At 45.5% G+C, this 19,024-nt stretch overlaps 2 protein-coding genes and 1 long non-coding RNA gene across 4 annotated transcripts; 1 reads left to right on the forward strand and 2 right to left on the reverse strand.

Moving 5' to 3' along the window:
* Positions 1–350: 350 nt before the first annotated feature.
* tfap2e (transcription factor AP-2 epsilon) lies at positions 351–10,726 on the forward strand. Of its 2 annotated transcripts, none has more exons than XM_023831999.2 (8): positions 351–476; positions 2,346–2,789; positions 5,270–5,324; positions 6,720–6,951; positions 7,256–7,374; positions 8,018–8,156; positions 9,824–10,085; positions 10,292–10,726. In XM_023831999.2, exons 1-7 carry the CDS (start codon positions 432–434, stop codon positions 10,083–10,085), a joined length of 1,296 nt encoding a protein of 431 aa, XP_023687767.1. In that variant the 5' UTR covers positions 351–431; the 3' UTR covers positions 10,292–10,726. The 2 variants fall into 2 exon arrangements, with proteins under 2 accessions (XP_023687767.1, XP_023687768.1); XM_023832000.2 differs by lacking the exon at positions 351–476 and adding an exon at positions 1,396–1,444.
* LOC111854234 (uncharacterized) lies at positions 1,098–8,143 on the reverse strand. The gene is made up of 4 exons (XR_002840632.2): positions 8,007–8,143; positions 2,652–2,820; positions 2,366–2,488; positions 1,098–1,349 (listed from the first exon to the last, which is right to left on the reverse strand). It is a non-coding gene; the product is annotated as an uncharacterized lncRNA (long non-coding RNA).
* A 1,002-nt stretch (positions 10,727–11,728) lies between the features above and the next one.
* On the reverse strand, positions 11,729–17,814 carry psmb2 (proteasome 20S subunit beta 2). The gene is made up of 6 exons (XM_023831945.2): positions 17,572–17,814; positions 16,506–16,628; positions 16,175–16,245; positions 13,789–13,951; positions 13,568–13,617; positions 11,729–11,932 (listed from the first exon to the last, which is right to left on the reverse strand). Exons 1-6 carry the CDS (start codon positions 17,660–17,662, stop codon positions 11,831–11,833), a joined length of 600 nt encoding a protein of 199 aa, XP_023687713.1. The 5' UTR covers positions 17,663–17,814; the 3' UTR covers positions 11,729–11,830.
* Positions 17,815–19,024: the final 1,210 nt, after the last annotated feature.

The following is a 19,024-nucleotide window of genomic DNA, read 5'->3' on the forward strand; positions in this document are numbered from 1 at the left end:
TGTCGACTACGCCTGAGTTTTTTTGATCACTTCTTAAAACTGCAGTTATTATATGGCACGTGACGGAGGTATGGTTTTAATTCTGAATACAAAACGACGCCATCGAGGGCCTTTCCACACGCCCAGTTATTGTTAACATAAATTTGGCAATCTCCCTGCTCTTCTCGTGTCGTGCACCTATCCGCTAACAATTCCTTCACCGTCCCGTAATAACAAATGACTTCGTCACTGTATTAAACGCGCCATCCCTCTAGCCGTATAGCCTACCCCTCCCACCAACTCCCGATTCATCACTCTATAAAACTCCTGCATCGCTTCTCCACCTCAGTCAACCTCCTTGCCATTTTCGGTTCACACCGGTTCCCACATCACCTCTGACACCCGACAGGTTCCGGCACCTTCCCCGCTCACCGATTTCTGTCTCTCGCGTCATGCTGTGGAAATCCCGCACCAAGACTGAGCCTTACTGTCTACAGGTAAGACATCCCTCATTCTATCATTATGATTATTATTCACGATTATTATCTTATGAAGATACAACTGTCAAAATCATCATCGGATATAACGATGCAGTGCATTTCTACATTTGGCTGTGCAGAGTGGACTCCAAACCGCGCAACACTTGGAACATCTTAAATTTATTTTCGACAATATGCGAGACCCCACGCATCCTGGTCCAACGACACAATTTTTTTTAATTCACAAACGTTCTTTCATTGGACATAACTGGTTCAACATGAGACACACAATTTTGGGAAATTCTATTCGAAGACCTTCAAACAGAAATCAAGCCTTCTTTTTTGTCTGAGATGTGGTATGTGGTAAATGCCCGCACGCCCTGAGACCGCTTGTGGTGGTTGTTCTGAGCACATTTCTTCTCATTTGGGTCTTTCCAAAATGTCATAATACTCTGCATTCCGTGTATCTTTAGGCTATATTGTTTGAAAGAAATGGTCAATTCAACCATATACGCAGTCGACCAAAAAAAAAAACGTCTTAAGTCAGATGATGGATAATATTTTAAAATTCTGTGAGCCAACCAACAAGCAAATAAATGAATTAAAAAAATAAACAATGAAGGAATAATGTCCCTTTAAGAACGATGCCCCCCACCCAATTTGCCCACCCACTGCTTTACGAAGGGCGCTCAGAAAACTATAAGTAGCGCTCATGGAGTGTCGAAGACACTTTGTCACCCTCTTTTAGCGCATCGAATAGCATCCACAACCGCACGTGGGGGTAAACTGTGGTACAAATAAAATATCAGACGCCCCTTCTGGCTTAATGGATCTTCTAGATAGACGAAAGAACTCTGGATTTTAACTTTGCCGGCGTTTTTTCGTGAAGACCTGCCAAAAAAAATAAATAATTAAAAAAACAGAATCGGATTTTGAGGTTCAGCCATTCCGCAATCTAGATGTTAGTCCACACATACTCCAGTATGGTGAGTCTTGACACGCACGACCCTGTTACGGTTTGCTTCTGCTCCTTGCGGTGTAGTCAAAACTTGTACGCTTCAGTGAAAGTGGTGCGCTCCTTTCTGCATTTGAAACTTCTAAATCATGTTGGTGCAAATATTGAAGGGAGCGACTGCACTCGATTATGCTTTTATAAATGATGATGGGATAACTGTAAAACGTATGACATGACTGCAAAACGAACGAGAAATTCGAGAAAATTAAAATAATATTAATTCACATAATCAGACATTTTGATGTTATTTGCAGCACAACGAGAAAGATTTAATGCATCAAAGTAGTAACTATTACTCTAAAATACGTGCATAATCGAATATTCATCGGTTTATTTAGTCCATAGGGAGCTTGTGTTTTTCCACACCAAGAGAATCAATAATGGTGACCTACATATCGCCTTTTCACACTATTATGGAAAAAACTTGAAGTTTAGATGGACTTTAAGTGAAGTTTAAGTGTACTAGACCGGGGAATGGGAAAGCAAATTAATATAAAACACCAGTTACAAAATGGGGAACGTGCTTATTTTATTAGACAGCCAATTTCAGACTTAACTACAACTGGATGCTTCATCAGGTTAAAACGGTAATTTGTGTGAAATACTTGGTAGAATGTGTATAAGTCAACGTCAGCTGGGTTCATCTAACATTTTTAAGAGTCAGTGAAAGTCTTCGACTTAGTGTTTAAATGCAAGAGTTCCATATACATATAATCTTATTGTTACATTTCATTTTAAAGCGTATGTAACTAAACAACTTGTGCTACATTGTAAAGATGTGACTACACTTGAAGGGGGAATTATGAATCACGCAGATTTTTTTGATATTCTATTTTTCATGTTTGCGATCAATCCTGATGTGTCATTTTCAGGACCGGGCAGATGGGCTCACCAGCTCGTCTCCGGGCGGCCGGCTATCTCAGCTCTCCTCTCTGAACCAGGCGGCCTACTCGTCGGCTCCGCCACTGTGTCACACACCGGCCTCAGAATTCCAGCCTCCGTACTTTCCCCCGCCCTATCCGCAACCATCGCTGTCTTACACTCAAAGTCAGGATTCCGGATACCCGCACCTACCGGATCCCTATCCCTCAATAAATCCCATCCATCAGCACCAACAGTCGGCGTGGCATTCGCAGCGGTCACGACCAGATGAGAGCGGGCTCCTTTCACAGTCTCACCGTGCTTTGAGCCTTGACCCCAGGCGGGAGTACCCAGGTGTGCCCCGTCTTCTTCACGGACTGGGGGAGGGGGCAGCAGCGCTTGGAGACGGATCTCTGATGCAAGCGGTGAGCCATCACGGGATCGATGACATTCAGGTATGCCATCGTATCTAATGTCTTTACGATACTGAAAATGAAAAACTGTTTAATGTATTTCATTAGTACATACATATAGGAATATATACTGGCACCGTTTATCTTATCCTTAAAGAAGATTTTAAAACGTTATAGTTATATATTTGTGCAGGCCTAACATTTACGTTTGTCTTCACATATTTCTGTATTACGTATTATTTGCATTTGCTGTGTTTATCAATTTATTAAGTGCCGCGTAATGTTCTGGTTTTACCCGGACGGTTCTGTTTTCCCGACTGAATGCCTGCGTTATTTCCCGAGTTCTTCAAGCGCCTTCACCCTGGGGCCATGTGTGTCCGCGTGGCAGCGCGTGCCTTCTGAAGCCAGTATTGTTTAGTTGTATCTTTGCGGTAGTTAAGTTTAGTTTTTAGTGTTACCTGAATATCTGACAAATCCTCAGCTGACCCTCTACTGCTCCAGAACACTGCATAGGATCATTGTAATCGGCAACAGATTGCTTGTTTGTGATGATATTCTTGAGTTGTAACCTAGTTTTTAACAAAACTGAAAAGTTCTAAACTTAATTCGCGTCATATTTATCCCCAAGCCATTTTTAACGACTAATCTGTTTTTGTTCAGTTCAGTTTTATATATAGTGGCCTTTCCATCACAGCTGTCACAGAGATCCTCCCGTTGACGGACATAAGATCTGTTAATGTTATATATTAGTTAAATGTGATTAGAAAAACCCATAAGATGATACATAAAACGAAATAATCTATAATTAACTCGCTAGTCAAATAAAACTTACTAAAAGCTTCCAATAAAAAATCTCTTCAAAAACCTAGGTAATACGAAAGAAATATAGATGACAAAAGGAAACGACTAAATTGCAATTTCAGTATGTTTCGATTTTTGAATAAATGGGGGAACCTGAAATTCTTTTTTCCCCACTGATGCGTTTTAGACAGAAGTTATTTATTATTAATTATTGTGAGATTATCAATTGTATAATTTATATTTAAATGTTTAGTAACATTTTTCTTTTAAAATATTGCAGCATTTTATCGGATTGATATTTTTAACTCTGTTGCCATTACGAACATAAAACAACATACAGAACAAGCTATATTCGTTTTTTTTTCCTCCTGGTACTCCGATTTTTAATCCCTTAAATATTCCCAATATTTAAATGATTATTTCGGGGATTAGAGGAAAAAATCTCCCGGAACGAAATCCATCCCTGACAAATCTTGCGGCACCCCAGAAAATAAATATGCCTCTTAATCATCGGCGACTGCCATTGAAGCCGATTACAATGTAACCGCTACAATAAGGGGCTGTTTTCCAAGTCTTGACAGAATTAACACATGAGCAGAAGTTGTTCATGCTTTCAGAGAGGAATAAAAGAGCGACGAAAAGGACTGCTGAAACGGATTTATGCATCAGTAACAGTGTAAGAAACATTTATACGCGTTCAAGACTCCCCTTTATTGAGAAAAGCTTAGGCCTGCAAAGGGCTCCGATGTGGTGCGGTTTTGATTAAACGTTTGATCTTTTATTAAGCTCACATACTGAAATCTGTATCATTATTTAACGTATTAATATCAGACAGATATTAAAGAAAACAAGAAACTTTCATTATGTTAAATATATCCATACAAGTTTTATAAATTAGCGATAACAATTTGATAATTTAATAATTAGTTGTGCTTAACACCTTGAATAATCAGCGATGTAAGCCGGAAATTAATAGGATACCAAAGTTTGCCAGTTCAAATTCCGGAAAGTTCCTAACCTTAATTACGCTAACATGAAATTGTTTGTTAAAAGCTAAGTATAACTCGCATTGACATCTTTGCTATGAAAATGCCTATGAGAGAAATTGCAAATAGGCACGTGTGAGTAAGGCTGCGTAGGCGGGCGTCCTCGCCCTTACATCCGCGTTAAGACGAATCCCATGGAGATCCCACTCTGCGACCTGAGGACCGCCGCCAGATGTTGTGGCGGCGGCTGAGCCATTATGAAAAGCCAAGCGCGCAAAGGTGACATGACGTCCCACCTCAGCGGCATCGTCTGTAGTATCCGCGCCTCAGCTCTCATTGCCATCTCGCAGACTGATTTATGTGCGCGGGTCTGTATTTTTCACATTTTAAATACAGACGCACAAAACGATCAGCGAGAAAGTTAGTAAGCCTAAATCATAAGACACTATATAGGCTATTTTGTATTACTATGGACGTGATATCGCCGTTATACCAAGCACATGAAAGCTGGGCTATGACTCCGTCACGCAGGGCATGGCCACCCCGAAGAAGCGCCAAGCCTGGTAAATGGAACAGTAATTATACGATGCTGCTTGGATTTGATTCAGTAGGTGAAAAAAAGCCTTTACATAAATTAAAATATGAAATCTCCCGTTTAGCTCCAAGGCATCATGCAGGTGACGACAGAGAACAATGAAGACCGCTGTCAAATATATGCAACTTTCTCTGTTACAGGTGATGGAGGATGGCTCAGCTCTGGGGATCTTGGATCATTCTGTCATCAAGAAAGGTGAAGAGGAAAAAACGAGACGGGACAGATGTGGGCATATAATATTTTAAATATAACACTTACATTCTTACATTCACAAAATCATTCACGCATGTAGGCCTACGGAGTGCGCGCAAAATAGATACATGCACACTGCCTCATGCAGGCACATGCACCAAACACGAGCCCTCTATAAGGTGAGATGAAGGATAAGGGAGTATTTCGTACACAAGTATCTATGTCCGTTGTAATCCATCACACATTTGAGCAACAGAACCTAAATCTGAAAAGTTTGCGCCATCTTTACCACACAATACAAGATTCTGGACACTGTAAGCACTGGAAAATTGTACAACAGCTGTAATTTAATCACCCTTTAAGAGTATATTTAGAAATTATTTCTGAATGAATTAATTAAGGCTTATTTTAAAAACAGTGGCGATGGTTAACACTATGGATGATTTGCCTGAGAACAGAATGTATCAATTATAGAACAGACTAACTGGCAAGGATTTAGAACATCGGAACAAACCAAAACCCACATGAATAAGCGGATCTCTGCAGAGGGCTTAGAGGCATCTCCCGCGCCGCAGTCTGGCTCAGAGGGAGGGATTCTGACAGCTCGCTTGTGTCCGGGAATCCGCGCTGCGCTGCGGGGCGCTTAAGGGAAGCACGCTGCCCACAGAGACTAAGAAAGTCTGCGCTGAAACCAGTTTTAGGGGCGGGTACAGCCAAGACAATAAACCGGTAACGCTGCACAATGCATACAACCGAGCCAAGAATCCAACGATGTGAAATTGTATGTCGTCCTTTTCGTCATTTCTGTTATTGTCAGACACCGTCTTCTCTCTCTCTGAAACACTTGGTTAACTTAAATTAAACCCCAGCCTACGGGCATGCATACGGAGCCGTGCGATTAGTGGGCTACAAAGTTAATCTTTTAAAAACGAATTAACAGTTTAAACGGCGACATAACAGCAAGGTGATGGATCATGAACGAACGAGCGAACGAGACTGTGTATTTTTTTAAATGCCAACACGAATCATTATTGCAGCCTTTGAAAGGCAATTAATCATTTTCTCTGCGAATCCTTACCTTACATAATCATCTATTCAACGATAACAAATTATGCTAGTTTAAATGGCGCCTACTTAAGCCATATGGAAAAAAAACAATTATCAAATTTGAGGAAAAATAGATTAAAATCTTAATAAATTACGATTTGCTTGCCAGTCCTGATGCAACTGTGTTTCACCATTTTAAATGCATACATACTTGGCACAGTCATAATAAAATATATTTTAAATGTTCTATGTCTGCCAGAAAAATAATACAGCGGCTTCTGTTGTGTTAATCTAATATAGGCCAATGTGTGTGACGGTATAATTAATAGGTCTCTTTCTCTTGGTTCACAGTGCCTGTCCCGTCCAAGCTGAACGGTTCGGCTCTCTCCGCCTTGTCCCTCAGTAAGGAGGGGCTGGGGCTCGGGGGTGTGTCAAACCCGGGCGAAGTCTTCTGCTCCGTCCCGGGACGCCTGTCTCTGCTCAGTTCCACCTCTAAGTACAAGGTGACAGTAGGGGAGGTACAGCGACGGCTGGCTCCACCCGAGTGCCTGAACGCCTCTTTGCTGGGCGGAGTCCTGCGCAGGTGAGCGGGAGCAGCGTGATGTGAGCGGGTCGTGAGATCGGAGAGGGGAAAGCGTTAGGACTGTCCGAATCGATATGTTTTACAGTTCTTATTAAGTTTTAGCGTTCAGTAGTTAGGATAAGATGACTTTGTGCAGGTCATTTCAAATACATAACTAAAAAAATGTACGCATGTAACGTATGTAGTTCATCCATCATCAACAGGAGAATCGATCAACTGAGAGGATGAGAACAGGGCGACGGTTGTCCACACGGGTGTGCAGGGCAGGGATTCACTTGCTCTCCCGGTTTGTTACCCCATCAAGGGCCAAGTCGAAGAACGGCGGGCGCTGTCTGAGGGAACGTTTGGAGAAGATCGGCCTCAATCTCCCGGCGGGCCGGCGTAAGGCCGCTAATGTCACCCTCCTGACGGCGCTAGTGGAGGGTAAGGCCGCTGGCTGCCGTCTCGGTGCAGGGCATGAACACCTGAGGCGCGGTGCATAAAGTGACGGAAAGTCCATGAAGGAACCGGGTCATCGTGTCATTAAAATGAGCTGGTTTTGAATGAAGCGCACAATTAAGCCCACATGTCACTGAATGCTTCAATTCGGCAGTAGCTAGTTAGTTTACAAGTAAATGTTACAATTAAATTATCGACTGCGATACTGGATACGATTTTTCTAAATAACACCGGCATTTCCCTGAAACTAGTTTCGTTATACATATTTAAAATTAGGCCTAATCAACGTTTAGGCCTGACTGATACAGGTACACTGAACTTACACATCTAAAGAAAATCAATTCTAAAGTAAAGGTAGAATTAAAAACCTAAAAAATATTATGGGATCACATACAAAAATATTTTTTGTTTTTGTGTTTCTCAAATAACGCATTCCATGATTAAGATAACGCGCATTACTTTGATATCTGTTACCGTTCATTAAAAGCTCAGCTCACCCGAAAGCCGATAAGAAGGAGGCTCGTCATTTTTTTCCCAAGCTAATGATAATAACGAAAGTTTCCATTTACTCTGGCATTAAAGGTGTTTTTTTCCCCCTCTATCTTACTCTCACCCACCTCTTGCTCAGGGGAGGCCGTTCACTTGGCGCGGGATTTCGGCTACGTGTGTGAGACTGAATTCCCGGCCCGGGCCGCGGCGGAGTACCTGTGCCGGCAGAGTGACCCTGAGCAGCTGCCCGCCAGGCGCAGTATGCTGCTGGCCACCAAGTGAGTGCGCGCGCCCTTTCTCCGCCTTCCGCCGCGCGCCCGGCTTCCCAGCCATTTCCGGGATGCCCCGCCGCTCTTTTCCTCCCGTGTTTCCCGGAGTTTGCCATAAAACACAATGAGGCGCAATATGTCCGCTCTACACTTCTTGTTAAAGGAATATTGGTTTGGGACAACACAGCCTGCTGTACGACAGCACCTCATACATAGGCCTAACTTATAAAATCTATATGTCTAAAATGTGTGTGTTTTTTATATTTTTTTTAAATAAAACATATATAAATATTAATTTCCAATCTTAAATATAAATACTATCATAAATCTTAAATATAAATACTATTCTAGATACTTTTTTTAAAATTAAACATCTGGTACAGTTTGCAATATAATATTGCTTTTCTTTTTTTGGCAACACCCCCAAAAATATAAAAAATAAAACATAGTAAAATACCTAGAAAGTCAGAAAAAAAACATTTGCCTTTTATTTAATTTCCTTTAACCGTGCATATGGACAACAGGTGGCCTACTGTTTGTGGATTTGGACCCAAAAGATTTCCATCCTACGGGGACCAGTTACAGTCCCCCGGGCAGCATTCTGGAGCTGACATGCTTTGTTAAGTGTGAGTCTGTGTGAGCAGGTGAGGTGGTGCAGAGCAGGCATGAAGCATAACGGCACCAGGCGTAAGCACTCGTGCAGAAAAAAAGAATGGAAAAGAGGAAAATGCCTGGGAATGACCATCTAATTATTTAATATCATTATTAGAATCGAAAATAATATCTATTAATATTAATAATATGAAATGCATATTCTTTTATGTCCAGAAACATGTCTAGAATGAAGAAATTTATTTGGGGCAGTGTGCGGCTCAGCCTCTGTGCTATGATCAGAAGGTCACCGGTTCAAAGCCCAGCCTCAGCAGAGCAGTCCTGGCTGTGGCTCCTTGAGCAAGGCCCTTAACCCCCAGCTCCCTGGGTGCCGCTATGGGTGGCTGCCCATCTCTGCCCAGCTCGCTCTCACCTACAGAGGGCAAGACGGGGGAGGTGAAAAGAGAATTTTCCCATGGGGATCAATAAAGTATAATCATTTTATTTCACTATCATTCCGAAATAGATAGTAAGTATTTTCCTCCCAGATATTTCAACATTCAACAAGTGCAGCAGGAGGTGCTTTGTGATTCTCGCAGTTTGTATCACAGGGGATCAGTGTGGCATTATTCTAAGCCCGATTGGCTGTGGATTCAGAGTCATTACCCCAGCTGCAGTAAGGGGGTAAGGCGTGAATGTTCCAAAGATTTGGACAGGCCGAGCTCGGCTGCGGCTGCCCCTTGCTGCTCCCTGCAGCCGCTCCTCCGCAGCAAAACATGCTACTCCCAGCGGTCTCATGCATTTGTTACGTGCCTCGCAGATTCGGGAACATCAGTGCTCCAGATTTCAGCCCCCGATTCCCCAGTGAGTCGTTCCCAGATGCTCATCGCTTGCATGTTTTGCAGCAGCATTGACTTGCATGTGCTGAGCGGCAATTCGGCAGCCTGTCTTTACGTCCCACTTTCCGACAGTGATGGCGTGTGGTGCCTCACCGCCTCGGTGCCGCTTTCACTTTTCTCTGTACTTCTATCTCTCTATACCGTTCACACCCATTAAAATGTAACCCCGACCCGCTGTCTCTACAGGCAGATCTGCAAAGAGTTTGTGGACTTGATGGCACAGGACCGGTCGCCCCTGGGTGCAGGCCGCCCCACCCCCTGCCTGGAACCTGCCGTCCAGGGCAGCCTGACCCACTTCAGCCTGCTGACGCACGGCTTCGGAGCGCCCGCCATCTGTGCTGCGCTGTCCGCTTTCCAGGCCTACCTGCTGGAGGCGCTCAAGCTGCTGGACAAGAGCGATGCTGGGACCAAGGGCCCCCACGACAAGGAGATTAAGCACCGCAAATAGGTACCGTGGTCAGGATTTGCCCTGCCAGTGCCCAGCACCCACAGTACCCCCAACCCCCACCACACACCCCCCCAACGCCCTCCTGGCCTGTTAGCTCTGATGAGAGATGGGTGAGAGATTTTTGACAGCCAGACGCCAGACCAGGTGGACGTCTTACTTCCTGCCATGCGTGACAGCAGCCAACACGCAAACCATCTTCTCCACAGGGCAGAGGCCTCCCATGCGATGCCTGTACTGGGCTTCTGACCTCTGCGTCCATGGGGAGTCACAGAGACACCATCGGCAGGGACTCGCAGGTCCTGCTGGGCCCACAAGCGTCTCCCCAGGACCAGACACACACTGCCAACGCACAGCCACCATGCAACAAGAAAATGTACCTCAGTCTCCTAACGCACGTGTGTGTGTGTGTGTCAGGGGGCTGGGGCGTGGGGTATCTTATTGGTCAGATCATTTAGAAAAGGTGAGAAAAGTGAGCGATGGTGAAACAGGACATTCACTGGTGTAATTCCTTTTATTTGTAAAAAAAAAAACAAAAAAAAAAAACATTGTTTTGTACTTACCATTGTATCTTTATTATTAATTATTATTAGTGTATTACAAGGTAAATGTAATATATTATTAAAGAATGACATTGATGTTAACTGTCTTGTGTCTTCACTGATTATCTCCGCAGAATTGCCCGTAAGACCTCAGGGTACACTCACATTTGTTTATTTAGCAGAATCCAAAGCGACATACAGGCCAGGCCAGACAGCACTATGATGAGCTGCGTTCACATCCATCACGTGAAAGATTCCATCTCAGTCAATTAGGCCGGATTTTGGTGCAGAGAAGAATGTGCATGTGGTTATTTTTGTCATTCGAAAGGCGCTCCCAGCTCACAGAGACCTTATTTGTCACCTTCTCCCACATTTTCTTGTTGCCAACGGCACGTCACCTCCTGGGGGGGGGGGGGGGGGGGGATGCGTGTCTTTAAGCCCCAAGGAAGTTCCTCCTTCCGGCCAGTAGGGTGGCAGCGAGGGGTCCACCGATGCCCAGAATCACCCCATTCCTGATTAGCATCCCAGCAAACTCCTGCATAACTACCATCTCTCCCCCCCCCACCTCCTGCCAATCTACCTTCAGCTTTTCTCAGTCCGCAACTGAGCCCACACCCCCAAGCTGCCCCTCCTGCCTGATTACCAGCTAGCACCACACCCCTGCCCCCCCACCCCCTCCCCCCTTGCTGGCACTCAGCAGGGCTGCTCTCTCCTCCTCTGCCCGCAGGCAAACATATGCTGTGCTTCCCTTGGATTCCGGCGCGCTCAGAAGCGGGAGGGATTGTTTTAATGTTTATTAATCACCTGTGTGTGCTAGGAAGGGAGGCAGACAGCCCCCCTCCCCGGCCGACCGACGCATGCAGAGAAAACACGCCTCCCTGTGCTCGCTCTCCATTCAGCACCATATGCCGGCTAGTCTGCTTGAGGGGAACGTAGGGAGGCTGTCATGGCCAGACAGGGAGATGAACAGGGTGGCACAGTGACACACACAGCACAGAGAAACACAGCACAGAGCATGGAACAGGAATCTGAACACAGTCCACACGTCAGGCTGCAAGCACCAGTTTAGGGAGCCACTTACTCAGAAATGAACAGAACGAGCAATTCTTTTTTAAAATGTAATTTTATTTGAAATTAATGAGGGCTTGGTACAGTAGGCTGTAGAAAACGTCGTGGGGGTGCAGGGGGGGGTCGGGGGATCGGGGGTCACTGCTGCGGCAGGGGCAGTCGCTCCAGGTCATGGATGCCCTCTCTGTCGATTAGACGCACGCTGAAGGACTTCAGGTTCAGGATGAAGCGCTTGTTCAGCTGGGGTTTGGGGGGAGGAGGGGGAAGGTGAGAAGGTTGCCCAGCATTGTGTGTGTGGGGGGGGGTCACCTGAGCCCTCTGATCGTCACTCTGACACTGTGGCCTCAGTCACTCCCCAGCACCCAACATCAGACCAAACAAACATTTAAAACTGCAGTGTGCATGAATTACAGCAGATCTAATGGAACATATCCACCCGCTCCCGAATCTGACCATATATCACTGTTGAAGGAAGGTTACTGAAGGAGCTCTACTCTGCTGAACACTGCCCCAAGCACACTACTCGGGGCATCTGCCATGCAAAATTAAAAATTTAAGAATGCAAATCTATGGACACTATGGACAATGCTGTAAAAGTCCCCAGTTCTAAGCCAGTTGCAGTGCCTCGGCCCACTGGCGGCACGCCAAGGGCTAAGGTGCAAGATGGCCGATGACTGAAATTAGCGCGCATGATGTTATCCAGCGTTAAGCAGTGACTGCTTCGCCCCCCTCGTCCGCGTGAGCAGGCAGCTACAGCAGCAGATACGCCTGATGGAACACGAGGGTCCCAGAGCCGCATCTGCATCCACCCCAACAGACGGAATTCCAGAGACATCAACGCGATTTCCAGCGAGGTGACATCACTGCAGCGTCGCCCCCATGGTAACCAGCGTGCACCAGTGCGTTCACATGATCTGCCTGAGGACTGCAGCCACTGCCAAACGAAAAACTCCAGGCAGACAGTGAAGGAAAGTTTCCTGCGGGCACCTTAGGGCTACAGAACAATGGAGCGGGATTCCACTCGGGAAACTGGAAGCCATTATGGATTCCATGTCTGAACACTGGAGGACTCTCACTGCCCGGCCAAAAAAAAAAGTCGCCATTTGAATTTATATCAGCAAATTCTTAAGAGCCAATGACTGGATCATTATTACAGCTCAGCTACGTTATGCAGCAATAAAGTGAAGTCAGCTGAGTACCTGAATCTACTGAATGGCCAGGTTACACCTCCATCCATCATCAATGGGTTTTTTTCTTCCCTGTTGGCATGGGCATATTCCAGGACAAGAATGCCAAGATTCATTGGGTTCGAATTGTCAAAGAGTGGTTCAGGGAGCATGAGGAATCATTTTCACGCATGACTTGGTCACCACAGAGTTGTGACCTTAACCTCATTGAAGGTCTTTGGGATGTGCTGAAGGAGGCTTTACAGAGTGGTTCAACTCACTTGTCAATACAGGATCTCGGTGAGAAATTAATGCATATGGATTAAAATAAAGGGTGAGATGTTGCTTAAGCCTGTGGAAACAATGCCATGCCAAATGCGCACCATAATCAAAGCTAAAGGCGGTCCAATGAAAAATTCAAATGGCGACTTTTGTTTTGGCCGGGCAGTGTATGATGCAACATGGATTAACTACAGAGGAAAGGTAATCTGAATTTAGTTTGGGAAGTTTTACTTCTCGGTTTTGTTATTTTGGCTCTCAAAGTATCTTCGAGGTGTAACGCAAGTTTTAATCATGTCCAGAAGCACTGCAATCAAATGCATCACCTCCGAGGCTCACGATGCCCAAACAACCAGGCCCAGTGCAGCCTCTCAGCCAAAGCAGCCCCACCCGCCCCACCAGCTCCGCAGGGAGCGAGAGGTGCACTTACCTCCTCCACACACTTCTTCAACAGGTCAACGGCCTCATCTCGACTCAGATCTGCAGTGGGTGAAGGTGCAGATACAAAAATTACCAAGGGCACTGGCCTCAGTCTTATGCACAGCCATTGTAATTCTGACCACACTGTTTGAGAGAGAGAGTGTCTACTATAACCAGAGCAGTGGCGACATCAGCGAAGGGGCTCGAGGAAGACGGGGCGCCCCAGCCTACCTGGCCGGTAGTAACGGTCCAGGATGGAGAGGGTGAGGAAGGCGCCGTAGCCGTGGGCCGCGAAGGGAGCCTTGGCCAGAGCAGACAGGTAATCCATGTAGTAGAGGCTGGGACCATCAGCCTCGTCGAAGCCGGCCAGCAGCAGGTTGACATGGTATGGGGTCTGGGGGGGAGAGCAGACAGGTCAGGCCGTGGGGGCGGAGGGGCTTAAATCAAGGTGCTTAACATGAACCGGCCTAGAAAATCCACCACAGGGCAGGATCACACACCGGCCCAGCAGTGGGACGAGGAACGGCGATGCCCGAGGGGTCGGCAGGCAGAGTGGAGACCAGCCGCTCGCTCGTGTCCCTAAGCATACTGGTTTAGTGGGAAATCTGAGAGGGGTGTCGAAGGGACAAAGCAAAAAGTTCCCCCCTCAGACCACAACCTACCCAAACAAACCCTGTTTCTCATTAACGGTTCAGATTAAAAACTACATAAAATGAGAAATTGAAAACAACAACAGTGGCAACATCAGCGCAGCGAGTACGGAGAGGGGGTGTGAAAGTGCGGAGGCTCTGGGTGAGGAGCGGGGGTGTTGGGGGTCGGGGTGTCACTGACAGTGTGACATCTGCTGACGAGCTGCACCCCCCCCCCCCCTTGCTCTCACGCCCCCCCACGAGCCCCCTGCCCTGGAGTGACGCCAGGGCTCATTAAAACTTCTTCCTCTTCCGCCCTTGTTTGTTTCGACGCCACGTTTCCACCGCCACCCTGTTCCCGGTCCTGCTCGCCCTGCTCCCTTTGCCCACTGCCAGCCTGGGAGTCTGGGATCGCAGGTCAAAGGTCAAAGGGACGCGGCCAAAGTATTCGCCACTGTGTGCTGGAGCCGAAGCTGGCGCATACCAGGACGCCCACAGGCGACAGCACAACAGAACACCCTCGGACACATTTCCAATTCTCTGTCCTCTTCCTGGTCAACCATGTGACAGGAAGGGGGGAGGGGTCAGGTTTTACCATAGAGGTGACAGTCTTGAGATACCGTGTGTGTGTGCGTGTGGCACAGAGGGAGACAGACAGTAAACATACATGTGAAAGCCTGAGTCAGTATTTGTGATCTGATCTGCAGCCCACATGGGGAATCAGCCAAGGCTCTGAAAAAAGGTGGAGCAGGAACCCCCCCCCTCTCCCACTGACACCCTCCTCACTGCACCCACCTGGGAGCCCCCCCCCCCCCCCACCTGTCTCACTGGTAACAGTATCACAGCATCAGCAGCACCGCCTCCCTTACACTCCCCACGCCCCCTAATTCTGCCACCCCCCCGCGAGACACAGTAAGCTCGTTAACTCAGGCACCTGAACTCACAGGGTGCGTTATAAACACATAGGTGCACGGCTTCTTACAGTTGGTCTCTCACGCACACATTGACTCTGAATATTTACTAGAATTATTCAGTCTAAGCGCTTTACATCAAAGGTGCAAGTGTAGGGCAAAACGAGCACCAGGACACGCTGATATCACAGGGTGATATTTTAAACCCCTTGGCAGCCATGGAGCGCATGAATGCCCAGGGCCCGATCCATGTCTTAGGCCGTCTGCAGCTTAGATCTGTATCTGTACTGAACCTATGACAATAAACCTCATCTATGCATCATCTGTGCATGCGAGTCACAATCCTCTGACCTTGAAGCATTACATCACGAGCAGATATTCTGTTCCATACATGCAGACATATTATTAAGCTACAGAAATTCAGGAGGTAAATAAACGTGCAGCTACTCGGTGCAGAGCAGAGCGGACCAGCAGAACACCTGAGGTCGGAGCACCGTGAGTGCACAGGCTCTCCGATCAGCCCCCAGCAGCCGGCACAGGAGCCGCAGGGGCCCCGCGTTCGACCCCTGAGATCGGCCGGCCCCCCTCCCCCGGTGCGGTGAGCTCCCTCACCAGCTTGCCCTCATCAGCCGCCCTAATTATTTTTTGTAATTATTTTCTCCCATTCTGTTATTGTGACAGGCAGCGACCATACGCTTCCTAACAAATTAGCTCTCGGCTTCCAGATGAGCGAGCGCCGTCGGGGGGGGGGCTGTATCCAAGGACAGCGAGTAAGCTTTACTGCTGATACTGTGGGCTACAGATGTGGAGATGGGTGGCATTCAATAACACAGATTTGCGTCTCATGGACGGAGACAGAATCGCAGAATCAGGCACCATATATATCTCCATGAAGAAAACGCCTCACATTTTTATGGCTTCCCACCACAGAAAATTCCATTGATCCCCGTGAGAAAACTCCCTTTATTGCTCTGGCCCATCTTACTCTCCATAAACTGTCACAAGACCATTGATCTTCAATACTTCACTAACCAATGAGCAGTACCGCAGCAGGACAAAGGCAGAGGTGGCACCTACCCGACTGCGAAGGTAGTCCGCGAGGTTCTTGCGAGTGAAATTAGCCGCAGCAGCAGGACTTAGTTCATACCCTGGCAGAGACAGAACAGATGTTACCAGCCACCCATGGGTGTTCTTCTAAACTTTCCATGCTATGTACATTGCAATGTAATATAATAATGTGCCACCTGACAAGGAGTTACTCTGCCTCTGCTTCTGACGTCATTAAAATAACCGTGGATTAATTATATGCCCACATTCCACGAAACATTCCACCGGGTCTCCGGACACGAATGACTCGACACAACATGCTTGCTTCCAGAGGAACCTGGAGAGAGGAGGTGACACTCACCATTCCGCATCTTGTAGAGCTGGACATTTTTCTGGATGTACTCAGCGAATTGTACCGTGTCCCCAGCTTCACCCACACAGAGCAGCAAAATCTTCTCACTCAGCTTGAACATTTTGTCATAATCTGCAAAAGATATTTGTACCTATGTATAATCCGCAAACACGAGAACATGTCAAGTGCAGTTGCACATAGACCAATAAGACTAAAAAGGGGGATTGCTTGCTTTATTTCAAATTTTATTGTCACATGTATTACGAGGATCAAGGACATTCGAGTACCACGGAGGGGAGTGCATGGGAAATAATACTATTAAAAAGAAAAGATAGCTTAAGTATCATGATATTAATAACTATAATACTAACGAATTAACTCTAATAGGAGCAAATAAATACATAATTTCGATACACTATTGAACAGCTTTTACAACATAGAAAACATTTTAAACTAACTAACGGCACAGAAATAGCCTAAGTCTAACTGGGCAAAAGTGTTAGAAAAGGAAAACGACCAAGAAACATTATCGCACCCACAATGCGCCACGAGAAGGGATTTAATACAAGAATTTGTGAAAGGATGCATTTAAAAATAAACCATGAGGGTTTTATGTGAACTGGGATGTACATTAAGTATGACAAGTAGATGAAATCACGACTCGCTTTAAACTGAATTTAAATTTTGTCATACTATAGGTTTCTTCTTACGGGCCGCTTAGGCTGCCTATCGATTGCATTCATTTTCACTTTCGATTTTCTATCCAGCATATTAAAATACCAAATAACCGAAATACATAACAACGTCTTATGTTGGAAAAACAAGAAACTGAAGCTGCAACTATATAATTTTCTGTAAATGCACGAATACAAAGTAAATGCACGAATACAAGGTAAAATTCACTGACAGTTAGCTAACCGAATCCAAATGCCTGTTTAAGCATTAGCACATTAACACTGGAGAGGGTTAAGTACTGTCGATTTCAGAAAGTAAACCAAGATAAAAAAGCACGTTAATATTTATTTACTAATAATTAATAAAAGTGAAAAGAAAGTAAAGACAGTCAATATCATACCGTGTTTCATCTGAATGATGCTGCTGGCCGCAACAGTATCAGCCGCAACAAGCACAAAATCAGGCCCCTGAATTCCGATTAAATACTCCATTCTACAGATCACGTACACGACGTTAACAGTGTTTTATTTTTAATAATTCTCCCCAGACTTTCTTTCCCGACCCTCGTTAGCTCAAATATTACACAGCAAATATGAGCAAAAGGCGCGGAATTTTTGCGTCACAGCATTACCAACAGACGTTAAAGTACGTGTTACGCGCACGTACGCGACGTCATGCGTAGCACGCACGGGCAATTCCAAAGCTTGTTAGGAGTTGTTTTTGTGTTTTTGTAAACCTGAATGATTTGTACAGTCGTCCCTCGTTTATCGCGGTTAATCCGTTCCAGACTCTACCGCGTTAAATGAATTTCCGCGAAGTAGGATTCTTTATTTCTTTATTATTCGGCTGCATCTGGCGTTGAAGGATTTGCGGGGGTGATCGAATACATAGGCCTACAGTCCATACGTACAGTAATTTTAATTTTTATTGTAATACAGAGGTGTATAATTGACTCAGACAAGCGAGCGCGCGCTGTATCATTTTCACTGTCTATCAACTTTTTAATGAATAAATGTATTTGAAAAAACCGCGATAGAGTGAAGCCGCTAAAGTCGAAGCGCGAAATGGCGAGGGACGACTGTATATACATATTCATAAAATGATATTATATCTGTCAAAGTGTGTTAACCTAACTATTTAAAACCTCTATAAAGTCAGACCAGTATTTGTTGTAACCACCCAATACGATCATACGTTTTTTGACTGACCACTAGCACACCGCCTATGGCCAATCAGTACTTAATTGAGTTAACTAATTAAATTAAGTAATTAATTCGGTTGGTGGTGGAATGTAAGGAATACATGGAATGGCTGAGGTGCCCCTTAAGAGAAGCTTGAGAACTGAAGAGGTGTTCATCTAGCCATCCAACAAGATATCAGTACCTATTTTGGAGAACACAAAATTCTTGTAATTTTTTTTATGTCATTGTTAATTTGCATATATTCTAATGTTAAATTGTGTTTTTTTTCTGAGCATGTATGTACATTTATTTCCCAGATAAATAGCCTTAACCAGTTTGTGTGGCTGCGTAACACTTTTCCACCGTACTGCATATAATATATATTAATATGGAGAGTAGCATTGCCTATTGTCTTAAGGACAGCTTCAGTAGACCTTGCTGTCATGTGGACCCTGGACTGTGTGTAGTGAGGTATTCTTAAACAAGAAAAGATGAATTAGCTGGAATTCTAGTGCATTCCTACGAAAGCTCAATGGTGCTTTTATCCAGTGACTGGGGAGGCCATGGATGTACCATTATCATCTTTTGGAATATAGGAACTGCATGAGGAAATGGTGTTTACACCATAGAATGTAGCTGTTCTTGTGAAATGGTGTCATGTTCCTTGGATGT

This window comes from Paramormyrops kingsleyae, chromosome 23, assembly GCF_048594095.1.
Source record: "Paramormyrops kingsleyae isolate MSU_618 chromosome 23, PKINGS_0.4, whole genome shotgun sequence".
NCBI lineage: Eukaryota > Metazoa > Chordata > Actinopteri > Osteoglossiformes > Mormyridae > Paramormyrops > Paramormyrops kingsleyae.